Source organism: Strongylocentrotus purpuratus, unplaced genomic scaffold (genome assembly GCF_000002235.5).
Source record: "Strongylocentrotus purpuratus isolate Spur 01 unplaced genomic scaffold, Spur_5.0 spur5_scaffold_17, whole genome shotgun sequence".
In the NCBI taxonomy this organism is placed as follows: domain Eukaryota; kingdom Metazoa; phylum Echinodermata; class Echinoidea; order Camarodonta; family Strongylocentrotidae; genus Strongylocentrotus; species Strongylocentrotus purpuratus.
Window position 1 is genome coordinate 4,190,923 of NW_022145602.1, and position 18,897 is coordinate 4,209,819.

Genomic DNA, 18,897 nt, shown 5'->3' on the forward strand with positions numbered 1-18,897 from the left:
CAGTAATATTTCTTTTCTTTTCACCCACCTACATTACAACATGTATTGTAAACAGTGTAACCTTGATATCTATTTTCCAAAAATTCCTGACATCACGTCACTGTATAATCTAGTTATCGTAGATAACATAAAATGTGTGGTTATAGTTTCTTTGATTCACTAATATTTCTTGTCATGGTTAAAAACATTTTAAATCTTATATAAGTTTTTCCCCCCAAATTGTTTCACACCTGGTAATCATGTGTACAACCTAATCCTGTGTATATAATACATGAGTGTGATCACTTATAGAAAACAGTAAAAAGACATGTATTAATTCAGGTAGTCTACTAATACTATTTATAGTTTGGTTGTTCATGAACCGTTTTCATTTAAAAAAAACATTTATGATTTTACTACTTACAAATATGTCACTAGATTTTTCTAACAAGTAACATTATTTTTTATAATCATTATATCAACACATATTCTTGTATTTATGGGGTATCCTTTTTCAAGTTAGTTCAATCCCAGTCTGTTTTGTTAATTATTGTATGAGTATAATGTACACTGCCTAAATGTTATTTCTAAGAGAAAATTGAAGAGAAAAACGAGACCACCATGACATTTTCAAGAAGTTTCCTTGTGAAGTATAGAACACATTGCCAGTCAATCCATTTTGAACGGGAGGGGGGGGGGATCCACATTTTTGCCTTAAAAGTTATGTTGTGTGCCTTGATTAATGTCTTTTTCTGAAAGCATAACAAAAATACACACTACATCATCTACATATTGTGACAGGAGATAAAGTAGACTTACCAACTTTCAATTATCAGAAAGTTATTCAAGCAAAATTAACAATATTCTCTGTTCAGAGCCAGAAGTGCATTAAGTCTGTGTTGAAGTATATAAGCCAATGCCCTTCTGGCTCCAAACAGAGAATATTGTTAATTTTGCTCGAATATGTTTCTGATAATTGAAAGTTGGTAAGTCTACTTTATCTCCTGCCACGATATGTAAACAGGAGAATTTCCCATTTGATGTATTTTTTTTTTTAAAGTGATTGTTGAGTTCTTGTTTCAGACCGCAAATGCCTTCAAAGTGTATGGTTATTCTTATTTATAACACTTCTAGTGCCCTTTTAGAACCTAAAATTGCTATGAAGGTAGTTTTAGACCCCAACATGTGTGAATTTAGATTGAATATGATCATACCAATTCAGCTAAACTTTTTTAAAAAAATACAGTGACCGTTAATTAATTAATTAATTAATAATAACAATACATGGGCCGGCTGGTTGTGCGTATTATAACCAACACAAAGAAGCCAACAAAAAGCCAATATTGGCATTGGCTGGAATAAAAAATATAAGGCACTATCTGGTTTTTCAATGGCTGGTTTGAAATTACTGAATATTTGTGGGGCGCACCATAATATTAGAAATGGTTATATTTAGTTTCCAATGTTTTCCTAAATCTCTCACCTACGAGAGAAGCTTGTTCATAACAACACTTGAACATCACAGACATTTATGACACCAGGATAATTAAAAAACACTGGCACACACGCATGTCCTTGCCTAAGTCCACCTAGTTGGTCATTAGTAAATAACTGACCAGTCTGAGGACAGACGGAAAGAGAAATCAGGCCACCTCCACACCAAAGTTGACAATTTCCTGATTCCACTTGCCTCACCTGATTACGTTTTGCTGTCTACAGTTCAGAAGTAAATTTTTGTTTTTAGTAACTCAACCATGAAAGGTGGACTGCTAGAATTAAAGGTAAAGACCAGTATTGGAAACGCCCCAATTTCAAAAAATGAAATGGAAGCTCTCATTACCAATCATGTGAAAGAATATGCTTTGACTAATACATGATGATAAAAAATTTGCCGGGAAACCCCCTGCTAATTGATATATTTGGTAAATTTGTTTCTCTCATGGTCTGTGAGAGATATAGGGTAATCCCATATACATCTTTCTGTGTATAGTGCTTGTAACTTTACGAAGAATGGGCCAAATTTCTTATCATTTTGATGATTCCAGAACCTTGCAGATGCTAGATGCTAGATGATCAACCTTTTCTGATCGATTCCACAACGTTTCTTTCACAATGCAATCGCATGACCATAACTGGTCTTTACCTTTAATTGGGACAAATCAAATTTTAACATACTTGAAAACTTACAAAACGTGGTAGGGGTTCCAATTTTGTTACCGTAATTGTACATGTTATGTAAGAAGAGCATATTATGATGATGATTTGCTATCCATACTCTGTAAAATGCCTTATAATGATTTAAGAAACACAGTGTAGGATTTCACATGTCATGGATATAGCAACATTGTTTATCGTAATAAGACAGATCATTGTGTTCAAATTAAGGGATGGCAATGGCTTGCATACCTTAAGCTTGGGTAATATTCAACACTTAGTTTAAAAAAAGCACCATTGTGTTCTACAAAATATCACTTAAAAGCTGTTTTCTGTTTTGTTATGTTTTCTTCAAGTTTTCAGGTCAATAACATTAAGTTCAAAAGTCATGCACAGTCACAATGATGAGGTATTTGTGATTGTTTTCATCCTTAGGGATATTGCTAGGCAAAATTGCAAACGTCAGTTTCCTCAAAAAAACAACCATGATGCAACATTTGCCAGGGACAAGGAAAACAAAACAAAATCGCCCTAAGTGTTTCTCTGTTTTCGAGGAAACTGAGGTCTGTAAATTTGAAATTCATGTCTATTTCCATATGACCCCACATTCTAATTTTAGCAGTGCGGGTCTTCTTGGTATTCATAGAAAAAAGAGGAAGAAAAGGAGTTCATTTAAGGTGACTGGAGCTTTCAGCTGACTTTAAAGATACACTAATAATCTACATTCAGATCTTTAGGATAGAATGCATAGCCCTTTGAAGATTACAAGGAAAAGAGGAGGAGGGGAGGAGGAGGAGGAGGAGGAGGAGGAGGAGGAGGGGGAGGGAGGAGGAGGAGGAGGAGGAGGAGGAGGGAGGAGGGAGGAGGGAGGAGGGAGGAGGGAGGAGGGAGAGGGAGAAGAAGAAGAAGAAGAAGAAGAAGAAGAAGAAGAAGAAGAAGAAGAAGAAGAAGAAGAAGAAGAAGAAGAAGAAGAAGAAGAAGAAGAAGAAGAAGAAGAAGAAGAAGAAGAAGAAGAAGAAGAAGAAGAAGAAGAAGAAGAAGAAGAAGAAGAAGAAGAAGAAGAAGAAGAAGAAGAGAAGAAGAAGAAGAAGAAGAAGAAGAAGAAGAAGAAGAAGAAGAAGAAGAAGAAGAAGAAGAAGAAGAAGAAGAAGAAGAAGAAGAAGAAGAAGAAGAAGAAGAAGAAGAAGAAGAAGAAGAAGAAGAAGAAGAAGAAGAAGAAGAAGAAGAAGAAGAAGAAGAAGAAGAAGAAGAAGAAGAAGAAGAAGAAGAAGAAGAAGAAGAAGAAGAAGAAGAAGGCATATTTGTCACCTCTATCAGAACTCAACCTTCTCTTTAAAGGGATCGTTTAACAATGTTAAATCTGAGATACACGGCCCTACGTGTTATCAGTGTCTGTGATATGGTGTAATATTGAAGCCCTAAAAAAATTGCGCTTCAAAATGATCAAGAAGTGCCTCAAAAAAGTAAAAATCTTTGAGTGACCGGTTTTACCATACTCATTTTCTCCAATAGACTGTAGTGTTATGAAAACCGTCAGGCGAACGGTTTTCAAAATTTGTAATTCCAATCATAAATATCTTGATAATCAGACAGGCGATCGGCTTGTAAAAGTCCTGGGTTTCCTGACTGACCTAAAGGTTTTTAATTATCATTGCATCATGAGCTAAATCCAGAATTTTGTTTCAGAATCTGAGACGAAGTTACCGGATCCCTTTAAATCAAATATTTTCATACTATGACCTATTATTTCATTATAGTTGATCTTTTGATGACACAGTACTGTGTCATGTTACACCCATATCAATACCACAAAACCCACAGACCGTCAATGTGTTTGCAATGTGGAGGAAGGTTGCAGGGCCAAACATGTAATTTAGGCCTAATGTGTCTGCCTAGCATCAGAAGGGCATTTAACTGTGTAAAAATTCATTGACGTAGGTGACACCGATTATATAAGCAATTTCTTTTTCACTTCATGCCTTTATGTAAATTATGTACCAAAGTTATTGTTATTTTGTAAAAATGTTGTGAGGATCATTTTAAACAAGCCATTCGTGTGTTTTTCATGAACCTCCCACTTTAGATATCTCACTATATATGTTTGTATTTTGTATATTGTATGATATTGGTTTTATCTTGATGTGGAAATAAATAAATGAAATGAAATGGAAAAATGTATAAGTCATTGTCCTTCTCCCTCTCATTGAGTGAGTTATGGAAATAAATGGCAATATTCATTTGACATAGGCCTATTGCAAGTTTACACTCTGTTTTTTGACAGCAATATGAAGGACTAACTTAGTTTTCTCTAAGCTGTATTGAATTCAAATTAGCTACAAATTCTTTTCAACAAAGTGAACAAAAGTTGGAGGTTAACCTTTAATCAATTCAATTATACTTTCTCACAAGTTAGGATTAGGGGATTAGCCTCGACAAGCCCCTGGCCTTTGTTGGTCCCCCCACATGTTTTTTATATCTACATGTATTTAGTTGTTATTAGATTTTGTTCGCTATTTGTTTCTCTTAATATTATTGTTTGTTAATTGTGTATTTTTTATACGTCTGAACATGTATGTATACTTATTGTTTTTTATGAACCACATGTGGAAATAAAACTTGAACTTGAACTTGAACTTGAGGATATTGTATCTAAATTATACCTTTAATTCATCAATGTAGTTGTCTAATATCAGGTGATTTATGACATTGTGAGGTCACAATGAGGAAGTGATAGATCCTCATACCATTCTCAAATACCTCAAAAACCACAATACTATCATATCAGTCACTCAGTCGTTCCTAAAATAACTCATGCATTCTTTGGCTTTGCTGCCATAATGTAAACAAACCAATATGACCTTGGCAAGTAATGTTCATAGAAAGTCATTGTTAATATTTGGTAGTATAGTTACAGAAACAACAAGTTATGAATATGAAATCAATGTTTTTTTGGAAAATTTAAAATCCCTCTCAGTTTTCTGTATTTTCATCATTTTCCAATGCTATCATGTCAAGCACCAAGTCATTCAGTCGTTCCTAAAATAACTCATGCATTCATTGGCTTTGCTGCCATAATGTAAACAAACCAATATGACCTTGGCAAGTAATGTTTATAGAAAGGCATTGTTGATATCTGGTAGTATAGTTACAGAAACAACAAGTTAAATCAATGTTTTCAAAAAATAATGAAAATCCCTCTCAGTGTTCCAAAATAACTTGTGCATTCATGGCTTTGCTGCCATAATGTAAACAAGCCGATATGACCTTGGCAAGTAATGTTCATAGAAAGGCATTGTTGATTTCTGTATTATAGCAACAGAAGCAACAAGTTGTGAATATGAAATCAATGTTTTGGAAAATAATTGAAATCCCTCTCAGTTTTCTGTATTTTCATCATTTTCCATTATGTCAAGTTCAGCCCTTTTGACACACCCCTTTTTCTGTTTTGTCCAGCATTGTGATTAATTAGATCAATTCATCTTAGAGTGTGATGTCACTATCTGAACAAAACATATGTTTTTAATCAAAACATACACAATTAAAGATAAAGACCAGTTCTGGTCATGCGATTGCATTGTGAAAGAAACGTTGTGGAATCATTCAGAAAAGGTTGATCATCTAGCATATAAGTATTGGTGTGTACTACAAGCTTCTGGAATCATCAAAATGATAAGAAATTTGGCCCAGTCTTCGTAAAATTACAAGCACTGTACACAGAAAGAGGACTACGCACACATGCGCGACACATGCATATTATCTTTTTGGTCCCAATAGATAAACTAATTTACCAAATATATCAATTAGTAGGGGGTTTCCCCGGCAAAATTGTTATCATCATGTATTAGTCAAAACATATTCTTTCACATGATTGGTAATAAGAGCTTCCATTTCATTTTTTGAGAGGGGGGCGTTTCCAAAACTGGTCTTTACCTAACTAAATTATTTATACCCTTACCATGGTTTATGATTCTTTGAGTATGTGAAAAATTTAATCATCCAAATTAATGTTTCTTGAGAATGTAACATCGTAAAGCATATGTCTAAAAGTATCCAACAAAGATCCTACTTCAACCAGTCCACCGTTCATTCTTGAGTTACAAAACAAAAACATCAAATTACAAGGGGTACAAATATTTCAGTTATTAACTGTATGTGTTTCTAACCTCTGTGTATGGAGTAAGTCATATTGAGATATAACCTGTACATGCACACTTGAACTAGAATAGAATGTTTACTCAGAAACGAGGAAAATATGTCTGTGTTTGTTCAGAGCGGCAGACATATTCACATGTAAATACATGACTGTCAGACATGTGATTGTAATGGTATGCACTGTGATGGTATTCACTAGCTCCTCCCTGGTCTTTTGTCATGTATGAAAAATATGTCTTTGGGCTATATTTTGTCAATGTTTTTACGGTGTTTCCTAGAAAAGGAAAATCGACAAAAAACATATTTTTAGGCTAACATGGAACAAATGGTAGATGAAAATATGTACAGGGTTGAAAATAATCAGGAAAAAAAACGAAATTGCTGTCGTGCAGCTTTTTCAATGTTTTCCAACTACTTTTAGAATGTTATTTTGACTAGGGTTAGTATGAAGGCGGTAGGAAGGAATGTGTACATGTTTGTTTTCATTCCATATTTTGACAAGAATCTGTATTTTGAACTTTGAAATGTCTATTTGAAGAAAAAATTGTCCTCTAAAAGATGTTATTCCACAATTGCATTTTTACAAAACTCACTTATGTAGGATGAAAAAGAATTCTTGTTTGCTTACTTGCTCCCTCTATACAGAAAACAATGCCTAATTGGTGACCACTGGTCCCCCATGATCCTCTTTTTCTTATGTTAATTGAGACCTGAGTTGATGAGATAGCCACCTGTCAATGACCACCCTTGGTGGTCTAATCCTTCCTAGCCAAACTAGTACAGACAGCCTTTAAAAAAAAATAATATGCGTTTTCAATTTTTTGTTTGTTTCAGGAACATAGTTCTCTTTAAAAATGTTAATTATGGAGAATCATTCACTACCAAACTTTGTTTGATTTTTTTTTTTTTTTAATGGTTAGGAATTTTTACTTGCTTGTTTTCATTGCCATGTAATATTCTGAGTCCTAAAATTATAGGCTAAGGTGATGTTTGAAATCTCTTCATATTTTCATATATGGTAATAATAATATGTCTTCTTTACCCAGGGTAGCCTCATCAGTATTAATACTGTTCTCCCTGAGGGCCCTGCAATCATAACATTACACCACCTTTCTTTCCCTCTTTGCTTTTGAACAGGTGTCATTGAAATTATTTCTCTCAAAAAAATAAAGTTTTTTGTGACATTTATGGCTTTCCTTGTTTATGTTGCCTTCTCCTAACAAACGCTATGATATTTTGTACCCTGTGTTAATATACTGTACCCTAGATTTCAATGCGGGTGGGTTCCAATGCACTTGGTTGCTGAATTCATGCATTCAGCAACCATTATCAACAACACAATGTCAGGAAGGAATAGAAATGTTGACAATAGTATTTTTGTGCCTGAATTAAGATCCAATTTGATAAGGAGAATGTTTTGAAAGAGTTGGTTCCTTTTTGCAAGTTTATCAGATGAACTTCGCAATCAGAATGTTTCAATGTCTAAATGTTTCTTGAAAAATGTTGAACTTTATGAATGCTTTCTAAGGAAATTGTTTATAAATCCTAGTGTTCTTTGTGGAAAATTCTCAATTGATACAAGATGTTGATAATAGGAAATACAGATGCTTATCATATCTAGAATTTCTTTACTTTATTTAAGTGTAGTATGATTTATCAAATCACTTTTAAGCCAAAGATCATTTAGGATTATAAAAATGATATTGTAACTTTATGATGCCCAATGTTTATGTTTCCTGTTTCAACATTGGAGTGAGTTTGAAAATGGATTGTAGACAATCACATTTTTTCAACAAGTAGCATGTAATATTCTTATACATGATCAGACTACAAGGATAACAATTCTTCATTGAATTTTTTTTTCTCCCTTTTTTTACCAATACCAACTTTTTAGTTTTCTTAGAGCTGTTGGTGATGTGTTTTCTGACATTCTTATTAAAAAATTATTGGTAAAACATGTAATTACTCTCACTACCATGTCACAATGATAATACTAACTTTAACATTCTTTATTAATTATTTTAATGTGTTTATCAATCAACACACATTGTCATGATTGATGACTGGATCAAAAACAGCATTTTACCGGAATATCTCAATTTCTCTATCTTATTTTTACAGAATGGAAGCAGTGTAGATGCTGTTGAATCAAGCGATAGGAGGTAAGTCTTTCTCTTTAATATTCAGTATTTCTAACTTGTAATTAGTATAGCATAGCCAAATTTTAGTGGCACCAAAAGACACGTCTGGAATGAAAAATGCATAAATGTTGGAAATCAATATTTCCTCTCACAGAGGTAAAAACGCATTGTTAGGATGTGGAGCTGGTTAAGCCATATACAATCTCAACAATGCTTCATTTTTACTAAATTTTATTCAGATATGTCCAAAAAAAAATTAATTAACCAATATCACTAACTAATTCGCCTCTTGCATTCCGGACCTGTCTTTTTCTGCCACTACATTTTGCTAAGACAGAATTTGAACTAGAAATTTACTGGTCAAATGATATATTTTTTTTATTACAAAGTTAGAAGGTAAATGTATGATTTGATAGTCCATTTACAAGTAATTCCCTTGTGTAACAATATATTGATTTTTTTTTAAATAAAAAAAGTACATTACCACAACCAGTATATCAATACAATTTCTTTCACAAAGTTTCGAAGGCCATTAATTCCATGAAAAGAAAATGTTGTATGCATGCACCAGGCATAGGATTTATCCTTTTACCAACAGAGGGCGCTATACCGCTAAATGAAAGAATGACCTTTATTACATGTATTACACATTTGTCATTTTCAGTATAACATGACCTAGGGCTCTAATGCTTTTCCTACATTCAAATTAAATTATTATTTTACCTTTGGGGAAGGTGTATTAATCTTTATTGATACAGTGCTATGTATGTGTGAATTGGAATATCTATTTTCAGGGTCTCTGTACTATGGGCTTTTTGTCATTGGGGTGGTGAGATCCTTTAGAATTTAAAAGGCAACCCTCAAGTTTTTTTCTTTCTTTAAATTTGTAGAACAGAGAGGATAGAAGCTGATGACGGTGAAGAAGATGAGCGATCAGCAGAAGAAGTTCAAAGAGTGAGTAGGACTTTAGGAAATTTCTCATCATTGTTAGGATTCCTTGATGAAAACTACTTTGCAAGGGGAAGTCCACCCTGATATTAAATTGGTTTTAATAGAAGCAGAAAAATGAGAGGAATATGTCAGTGAAATTTTTTAGACCAGGGCAAATGGGAGGTGAGCTAGCAAAATAAAAATACGTCACAGTGTTGCTAATTTCTCTTTTCCTGATGACAAATTCAAAAATTCATAATTTTTTTATTTTTAATTGGATTCTGCTCAAACTTTCACTGACCTGATGCTCTTATTTTTTTGCTTCTATTAAAACCAACTTGATATTAAAGTGGACTTCTCCTTTTAATCAGAGGAAAAAATACTTCCTTTCTATATCCAGAAAACTCTTTTGTATTTATCCAAACCATCCTGATCAAATTGTTCAGCGATTTTAGTCAGTGATTTGAATTGACAAGGGAGATCAAATAACAATCATTTATGAAAATAAACAACATAAATATGTTGTTCATTTCTTTTCTTTATACTACTACTACTAGGTCATAATGGACCCCAACAATATAAAAATCTAACAATTTAAATTGAATGGCTGGTCCTTCTTTCTGAGAAACCATAGAAATGATTAATTTTCTAAAGCTTTTTAGTTCAAAATGAACAAAAAATGGTGTTTTTATTATATACTTTTCTTTGATCCGTGTGCATGCATTTATCTCAGTCCAGGGCCCTTCACAAAACCGTCATAAGTACAAGTTCACCGACATCCCTTTGAAACGCATGTATTAAGTTTAACATGCGCTTCAATGGGATGTCGGTGAACTTGTCCATATGGACGTTTCATGAAACGATACCCAGGTATCTTCTAGCCCTGTCTATTATGGTTGATGTTGTATACGTGAATCTGTAATATGTCTCATTATATGCCTTTATCCTGAATGACTGTTATTTCTTTTAAAATTTTGATTTATCCTTGTCTCTCTTCCCTTTTAAGTGAATGTAATTTTTTATTATTTATTGTTTTGATTAAAGCTTTCTACTTCCAAGTTTATTGAATTACTTTTATGTTCCAATTACATGTATTTTTATGTTGCTACCTACAGTTGAACAACTAGATTATTAATACCTCTTGTGAATTTGATGCTTCTCGTAACTCAAGAATGAAAGGTGGAATGGTTGAATTAGGGCCTTTGTTGTTTACTTTTAGATGTAATCTTTAAGATGTCACATGCTCAAGAAACTTAAATCACTTTATCATGTAAACATGAACAATCTAGCTTCTGCTGCTTTTCATGTAAAATGACAATTACGATGCATGTAATATGAAATTGCATAATAAATCATTATTGAACTAAATTGAATTGAATAAATTGGGACAAGTCAATATTTCAGATACCTCAAAAATTGCAAAACTTGGTAAGGGTATGAGTAATTTATTTGTTAACTGTTGGTATATTAGTGTAGTCATTATTATTTTATGTTATCTTATATAGCGCCCTCGCGGTAGACGGACATAAAGGACTCTACATTCTCTTCATATCTTATTTCCATTTTTGGTATCTATGAGACAACATATTTCTCAGTTTTTGCTGTGAGCCTGTGAACAACTAACAAAAGAATCTGATTACATTGAGCATTTTAATGGACTTTCATATTTATGTCTTTGTTGTGAATACATCAGTTCTAATTGTTTTTAATTGATCTGAATTCCAATATCAAAATAACAGCATGCGAATATTATAGCACACATTTGCAAGTTTAAAAAAAAAAGGAAACAAGTATATTTGAAAAGTGAAAAACTGTTAAGAATATTAGAAATGCTCATCCTCAAAAAAAGAAAGAATGATAAACAACAATAAAATACATGTTATAAACACCTCACAAGTGCTACATGATTTATTTGAGCTGTAACCATTGAAAGAAAATATGCGATTGTTAGTATTTTTAAAAAGGAAGGCGTAACTCCATTTACCAAAGTCACCCATATAATAAAACTAGATGTTTGATGTTACTGCTCCATACCCTTCATTAAAAAAGACTTTCCATAAGGTTTGGCAGTGCAGTGGCGAGATTGCTGATTTGTATGTTTTGATGTGATAATTTTGAAATCAAATCTCTTTGCAAATTTTGTTTTAAAATTGTCAGGGAATTGATTGTTGCTGTGAGTTCAGTTAGTAGCATAAACAACTTAACAGTTAATTGTCATTTTGGATAGATTTGGCACACCCGAATGTGAAATAGATATCTTCTCCTTTTCAAATTAACACATATAGATCAAATGTGTACTTGATATGTAAATTTCCACCTTATAAGAGAGAATATATCTATTCTGAAAAAGATACCAAAGAATATTGCAAAGCGAAAGTCAATTGTGAATCAGCCTTATTTCCTTCGAAAGTTTGTATATGTTATGTTTTGATTTCTTGATAAACACATAATTTTAAAAAAATTGAATCAACCTTTGTGTCCCAAAACTTAATTCCTAACTTTGAATTGGCTTATTTGCTCTGCTGGTATACACAAAAGGTAAGTTTACCAAGTTACAGCCTATAGGGTTTGTTAAGCAGCTTGAGATAACCTGATGAAAATAAGAACTTCAATTTCGGTCAGGATACACTTTCGTCCTTCTCAATTCAAGTGCGGTAAACGATCATTTAACTCTGAAACCAGACTATAGTGTTGTGTATACATTAACATACTTAATTGCATTTATTTTCACTCATTGATAATTCCATTTTCCATTCCAATTTTGTTTCCCTCCATGCATGGCATCCCCGTACTATTTCCTGCATGTTTTGTGACTCGGTGACCCCTTCGTCCATCTCCCGACCTTTGAACCCTTCGCCGTCATGATGACGCCATTCCCGCACATCAGATGTTAAACCGAGAGAAACGATCGAACAAAAGGTTACAACGGAAGCTCGACCAGTCGCAGGAAAGGGTTACCATTCTGGAGCAAGAAGTCAGGATTCTCACCCAAGTAAAACACTTGATAATCTTTTCTTCTGAACTTCCTCAAATGATATGTTTGAGGAATTTGTCCAATAAAGTGCTGGTTGCAATGCAAATCCTTCTTGTAAATCAATGATATACCAGTTCAAAATTGTATTCAAATGAAGAGCTTCTATCAAAACATTGACAGCTATGCACAGTAAAGGTTTTTGAATATTGGCTCTGCCTACATCATACATGCCAACTGTTCAGATTAAAGAGGAACATTCCTCTTTTTGGGAGAAGATAATTATCATTTTAATGCAGGTGTTCCTCTTCCTGTACAAATTTGTCTGTAGTATTGAATAGGAGAGTTAGGATTGTTCCTCTTTTTTTTTTAAATAGCATAATTTGTACAGATTTCTGATTTTCAAATGTTGGCATGTATGCTACATGCATATCACTTTGGTAATCATATAAATGGCGGTTTGTAGTCATAGTTGCTGCAATGTCAGGCAATGTGCAAAAACTTCATGCTTATACCAGTGAAGTAGAGTAACTTGTAGCATTTGAATAGATTTGTGAACTGGATTATCATTGTAGATACCGAATTTGGAACATGATTTCTATCATAGTGCTCGAAAGATATGGCCAAACTATACTGTATGCATTGCTGTGATATTTTAGATCACAAATATACTCTTTGAAAAATTCAATTTTCTCCCAGTGCAAGAATTAAGTATTTATTCTTAGTAAATAATTGATGGACTGCATGATACAAGCCTGTATATGTACTGGTATTGGTGTGCAGTTGTTAACAGGCCATGTGGTATATATATATATATATATATATATATATATATATATATATATATATATATATATATATATCCATATTTTTGTTGAATGTGCATGCATACATGATATATGCATACATGATATATCCATTATTTCTATATTTTTTATAATGACTATGTATTCTAGCATGCTTTATATCTATCCTAAGTGATAAAGATCATATATTTACAAAACGAAAAGTGAATTTCATATTCTTGAAATGCAGTTGTATCTTCATGAAACTGTTTTATCCTGTGCTTGTAAAACTATATATTCATTGATATCTATAAAGATGCAGCAATACTACACATCTTAGATATTTCATTTCCTGTCTGTTAAATGTCATATTATAGGAATAAATGGATACGTCTGATTGATAGGATTTTGTCATTTTTATTATATTAAATTTGTATTACATCCTGAAAATAGGTTTCTGATTGATTCTGAATTCAATTTAAAATCATGACTCTTCATCAGAGAAATACTTTTACATCGGAATAAAAGGCATATTATTTGTTTTCCCTAGTAAGGAATTTCTTAAGCTGCTATCATTTCAATATATGATTGATTTGAGTTCCATTGTTCTTAATTCACTTTGAAAATTTGCTACAAAATGATTGAAGTAAGTGTTATTGCCATAAAACAGCCCAAAACACTCTGCTCTATATTCAAACCAGATTTTTCTCCAAACTTTGGAAGAAATTCAATTATTTTTTTGGTCAAAAAATGACTTCTTGTCAAATTAGGAATATCATGTGTATCATCATCTGTTAGAGGCCGGAGGGTCAAATAACCAAAATAATTTATCAATACCTTGTTGACCCTGACCAAGGCCCTGTTAAAAAAATTGTTATCAATAACAAAGCGTCACATTTCTAAAACAAATTTGCTCTCAGCCAAACAAATGCAACATCTCAGTAGCTTATTACTTGTACAGGGTCCCTTATAATTATATTTGCTTTCTTAGGAGTCCTTCCGATGTATTTTCTTTGTATTTATTCATTACATAATTATCATGATTTTAATGATTTTAATGGAAAAAATATAGGTTATCCTGTTCAAGCTGACTTAAGCTGACTTAATTTTGATCTGTTATTCTTGTATATTGTATGTTGGAAGCTTGGCAAATAAAAATCAATCAATCAATCAATCAAGTTGCAATCATAACAGTTATTGCAACTTCGTATTGATAACAAGTTTTATGAAACTTGGCCTTGAAGTGATGATCACTTCTTTGACATTTTCTCAACTTTCTTTTTAATCCCTCCCTAGGATTTGGAAGCTGCAGAGGATGAGCTAGACCAAGTGAAGGATGAGAATCGAGCATTACTAAAAGCATTGGCCAAGCTAGGCAGTTAGGCCATGGTTACATAGCCCCCTCTATTGGCAGAACAGAGAATATCTGATAGCAACTCAATCACAAGGACAAGCTCAAGGTCAAGCACAAGGGCAAGCACAATGACAAAGACAAGGGCAACATCGGTGATTTTTTACTTGCATAGATAATAATAATATTAATAATATTCTGTTTTTGTATAGCGCAAATCACATGATATAACGTCTCTATGCGCTTCCAAAGAGCTTTGGAAATTACTACCCTAGCTTTAGCTCAGGCTACCGATATCGGCGCACAGTGCATTTCAAGGAATAATCCTACCAGGTACCCATTGACCTCACCTGGGTCGAGTGTGGCAAATTCAGAGAGCCCCCGAGGCCTGACAACAATGTATTGTGTAGTTTTATTTGAGCATATTTTTGGTGACAGGGTTGTGTTTCAAGCAATCTAGCATTCATTGAAAGTGTTGCATTAATGTACATTTTGTCCGTTTGGAGCCAGAAGAAAATCAGAAGGGCGTTAACTCTAATACAATGTATTTTAAACAGAGTTATTGCTGTTACGGCCATCAACAGGTGATATGTTATGGTGATATATGTAGATCAAAGTATGTCAAGCCGGCCCACACACGATGAATTGATGTAAAAACATTTACAGCAAAAGAAAGTGTCATCTTATGGTGTTTTATCTTCAATATCACCCAGGCAAAACTTCATGATTTTTCAATAAAAGACATCTGTTCTTAATTAGAAAGACATTAAATCTTTGTATACAAGTTAAGGCCCTACTGGCTCTGAACAGGCAATTTATGAGCTAAGTCTTTTAAAGTAAAATAGTGAAAGGTTGCCTGGATTGTGCTGTAAAACAGAACACTCTATCTTCTTTAGATATGAAGTTTGTCTGTTTGAATTATTCACATTAATTCATTGAATATGAAAATGTTTTACAGGCATTGGTTCTCAGTTGTCACCATACTGTATTAAAGCCCCACTGCACTGGTTTGGCCAGGAGGGATTAGACCTCCCAGCGTGGTCACTGACAGGTGGTTATCTCATCAAATCAGCTCTCAATTAACATAAGAAAAAGAGGATCATTGGGGGACCAACGGGCACCGCCTAGGCATTGTTTTCTATATAGAGGGCACAAGTAGCTATACGAAGTGCAGTGGGGCTTTAAATGTCATAATACTTGTTTCACAGAAAAAGAGAAAGAGAGAGAGGGAGAGTTCACAGAAAAGACGTTCTTTTGCTATCAGATATTCTCTACTGGGTTTATAAATACATGTAAATACTTCTTGTTTAATAATAGTACTAAATATTAATACGATGTTGCCAAAAAAGTGATGATCATGTACAAATATTGAAATTCAGGATTTGTACTCAGGCAGCGTACTTTCTCATCTATTTTCGTATCGATTGATGAAACCAATATCTCCAAGCCATGCTTGTTTTCATGATACTAACATAAGACAAATAATCAACTTCTAAATTTAATAATAATAATATTGTTGTCTTTCTCTTTCTTTCATCTTTACTCTTTTTTTTAAATCCTAAAATGGAGCAAAATCTCTAAAATGACACTTCTTTTAATATGAAACCTCTTATTCAATTGAGATGCATATAATCATATTGGAATGAAGTGTTACTAACTCTTAAAGACATGACCACATGATATTTCTCCTTATTTGCTATATATTGTCATTTGAGAGCCAGTAGGTCATTATTAAATCCTATGCCATTGCATAGAAATTAACGCCCTTCTTGCTCCCAGGGAACATTAGTTGGGTATTTACTATTTAGGGTATGCACACGTATTTTATATGTCACAGGTTTGCAACGCAATGTAAAGTATACATGCTATGTAGTCACATACCGTCTGTTTGGTGCCAGAAGGGCATTGATTCGTATATCATAAAGATAAAGTTGAGTTCTGGTCATGCGATTGCTTTATAAAAGAAAATGAGTTGAAGGGATTTGAAAAGGTTGAAAATGTATTAGCTTAGAATTGGTGCATAATCTGAGGTTTCAGAATCATCAAAATGATAATAAATTGGTCCAGTCTTGCTAAAAGCCACGTCCATTGAACACATCAATATCCTTATGGGACTACACAAACATGTGGCATGATAGTGCTGTCCACATCCATTAGCTGTTACTTGACATATCTTGAATATAAGCGTATTTGAAGAGCCATTCTTTTTAGGGAACACTTTTTCTATGACACTCTTCAAAACTTTTAAAAAGAATAACAAATCTCTCAAATTGTTATTTTTTCTGCTCCCAGAACTCGACCTTCTCCTTAACACAGAGTTAACACTCTTCTGGCTCTCAACAGACTATACTATGGTTTAACTGCCTAGCAGCTCAGTTTGGGCTAGATTTGAAGGTTTTAGGAATATTTAATGTTTGGAAGTAAGTTTCCTTGTCTGTGTGATAACATTAGATTCTTTATATATTTAGCTTCATTAGTGATAGTATAAATAATTAATATAGATCATTTAACAAGAGAATTCTTTTCATGAATACAGTTGAACAAACAAAAAGATTCTCTGTGAAGAGTATATCGTATTAAACCTCATTAGTACTAATTAGCTCTTATTCATAAATTGTTAATAAAGTGTACATAGTATGTACATGATAGTTGTTATAATCCAGAATATGAATAATATGCAAGAACATCTATTTTAATTTGTATATCACAGTTGCAGTGAATCAGTGATTTATACTTTGTTCCTTCTTATCTCAAAACTTTTCACTAAATAATCGCTTAAAAACATCTGTATTTTAACTTTAAATTTTAAACATTTTAACATTTTCTATTGGCATGTTATACTCTAATTACGTTAAAGGACAATTTTTTGGGCAATGCCCATTTGCAATGAGTTGATATATATAGAAAAAATATATAATATTGTGAGTGATTCTTTGTTCGTATTTATTAGGCACGTGCGACGAAAAAGCCGTGTGTAGCATGTGTGTTTTGAAATTAATCTTCAATGTTGAGATCAGTGTTTGGAAACGAACATCATTGATTATCTTTGTACTAATAGTCTTCTTCTCAGAGGACGCAACTTTTTTTTTTTTTGCTTCAGGAGACATGGCCGTTATTATTCATGAAGATGCATTTGAATTGACAAGAGTTTTTGAAGATGGTATGATATGATCACAAAGACTTTCAAGAAACACACACATTTCAATAACTTAGTGCAGTGTCTTATGTGTGTTACCTAACCATGTAGGAGTTCAGACAGTGACCTAGGTCGGTGCAGAGGAGCCTTAGAGACATGGGGAAGTGTGACTACTCACTGGCATGGTTTGTGCAAGCTGATAATAAGCTCATTTGAACCTCTGTCTTTAAGTGATATTCCTTTTTCAGGCAAAAAATGTAAAAGGAAACGTACCCTTTGTATTCTGAATTATTGGAAACGAATCAACGATCCCGAAAGGAGTATGGGGATTATATCTTCAAAAATTCTTGTGAATTTTATGCATACATATATTTTGTCCTTTTTCACACTATAAGTGGAAGAAAAAATATTTGGGGTGCATTTATTTTCAAGTTTGATTAGTTACATTGAAAGTAGTATTGTATTTTATTCCTATTTTTATGTAATTTCGAAGGAAATAGATAATTTACGTCATTCAAAAAAGGAAAATAACTATGTTTCATCGGCTAGTTGCAATCTCACCGTTATTTAAACTTCAGCATGATTTTAATCTCTCCCCTGTAACACTTGTGCAGATCGTCTCTTAAAATTTTCCCATCATTTGCATCACATTATCAATTTTTTAAACATTGAAATTCATTGAGCTTTTGATTTGATAGAGGGATTCTTGGTTTTGTTTTTTTGAGTGAAAGATTTAGTAATTGCAAACTTTATTTGCTTGCATCCAAAATTTGCCAAAGAGAGAGTTCTCAGGTTCTTCTGAAAACACTCAAACTTTGAAGAGTCTCTTCTTCAAAAGGCTTCACAGATCTGTGAAAAAACCTGTGTTTGGGTATTTTCCTAGAAAGATTTTTTTTTAAACTATTCACCAAAGAGAGAACTGAATCTTGTTTTGTTCATGCTGCCTTTGGCAGTGAACTAGTAGATCCAGTATAACCATATTCCAAGTAAACATTCTTGGGAAAAACACGTTATACCTTGTAAAACAGAAATAAATAAACAAGAACTGTAATATTGAGGTATTTTTTGAGGTGTTATAGAACAGTTTACTTCGATAGAAGAGCTTTGTTGTGTTTGGGAATAATCGGGTGTTATACAGTGGCAAATTATGAAACAAACCAAACAACTGGTGAGTATCACGAATGTATATTATATGCCATCTGTGTGAGCGTGTAGAACGTGAATATTGGTCAGCAGTTCAGTCAACTATACATGTACCATTTTATCCAACAATATCGCATCATCATTTGTAAAATGCG

General features: G+C 33.1%; 1 protein-coding gene across 2 annotated transcripts in view; it reads left to right on the plus strand.

Moving 5' to 3' along the window:
- Positions 1-14,609, plus strand: part of LOC100890592 (twist-related protein 1) — a 51,962-nt gene extending 37,353 nt beyond the window's left edge. Inside the window, exons 4-7 of one of the 2 annotated variants that reach the window (XM_011669905.2) lie at positions 8,407-8,447; positions 9,317-9,380; positions 10,862-10,924; positions 14,409-14,463. In XM_011669905.2, the coding sequence (XP_011668207.1) occupies positions 8,407-8,447; positions 9,317-9,380; positions 10,862-10,885 (129 nt within the window). In that variant the 3' untranslated portion in view covers positions 10,886-10,924; positions 14,409-14,463. Of the gene's footprint in view, positions 1-8,406; positions 8,448-9,316; positions 9,381-10,861; positions 10,925-12,243; positions 12,349-14,408 lie in introns of both variants that reach the window. The other variant, XM_003724910.3, reaches the window with a different exon arrangement.
- The last annotated feature ends 4,288 nt before the right edge of the window (positions 14,610-18,897 follow it).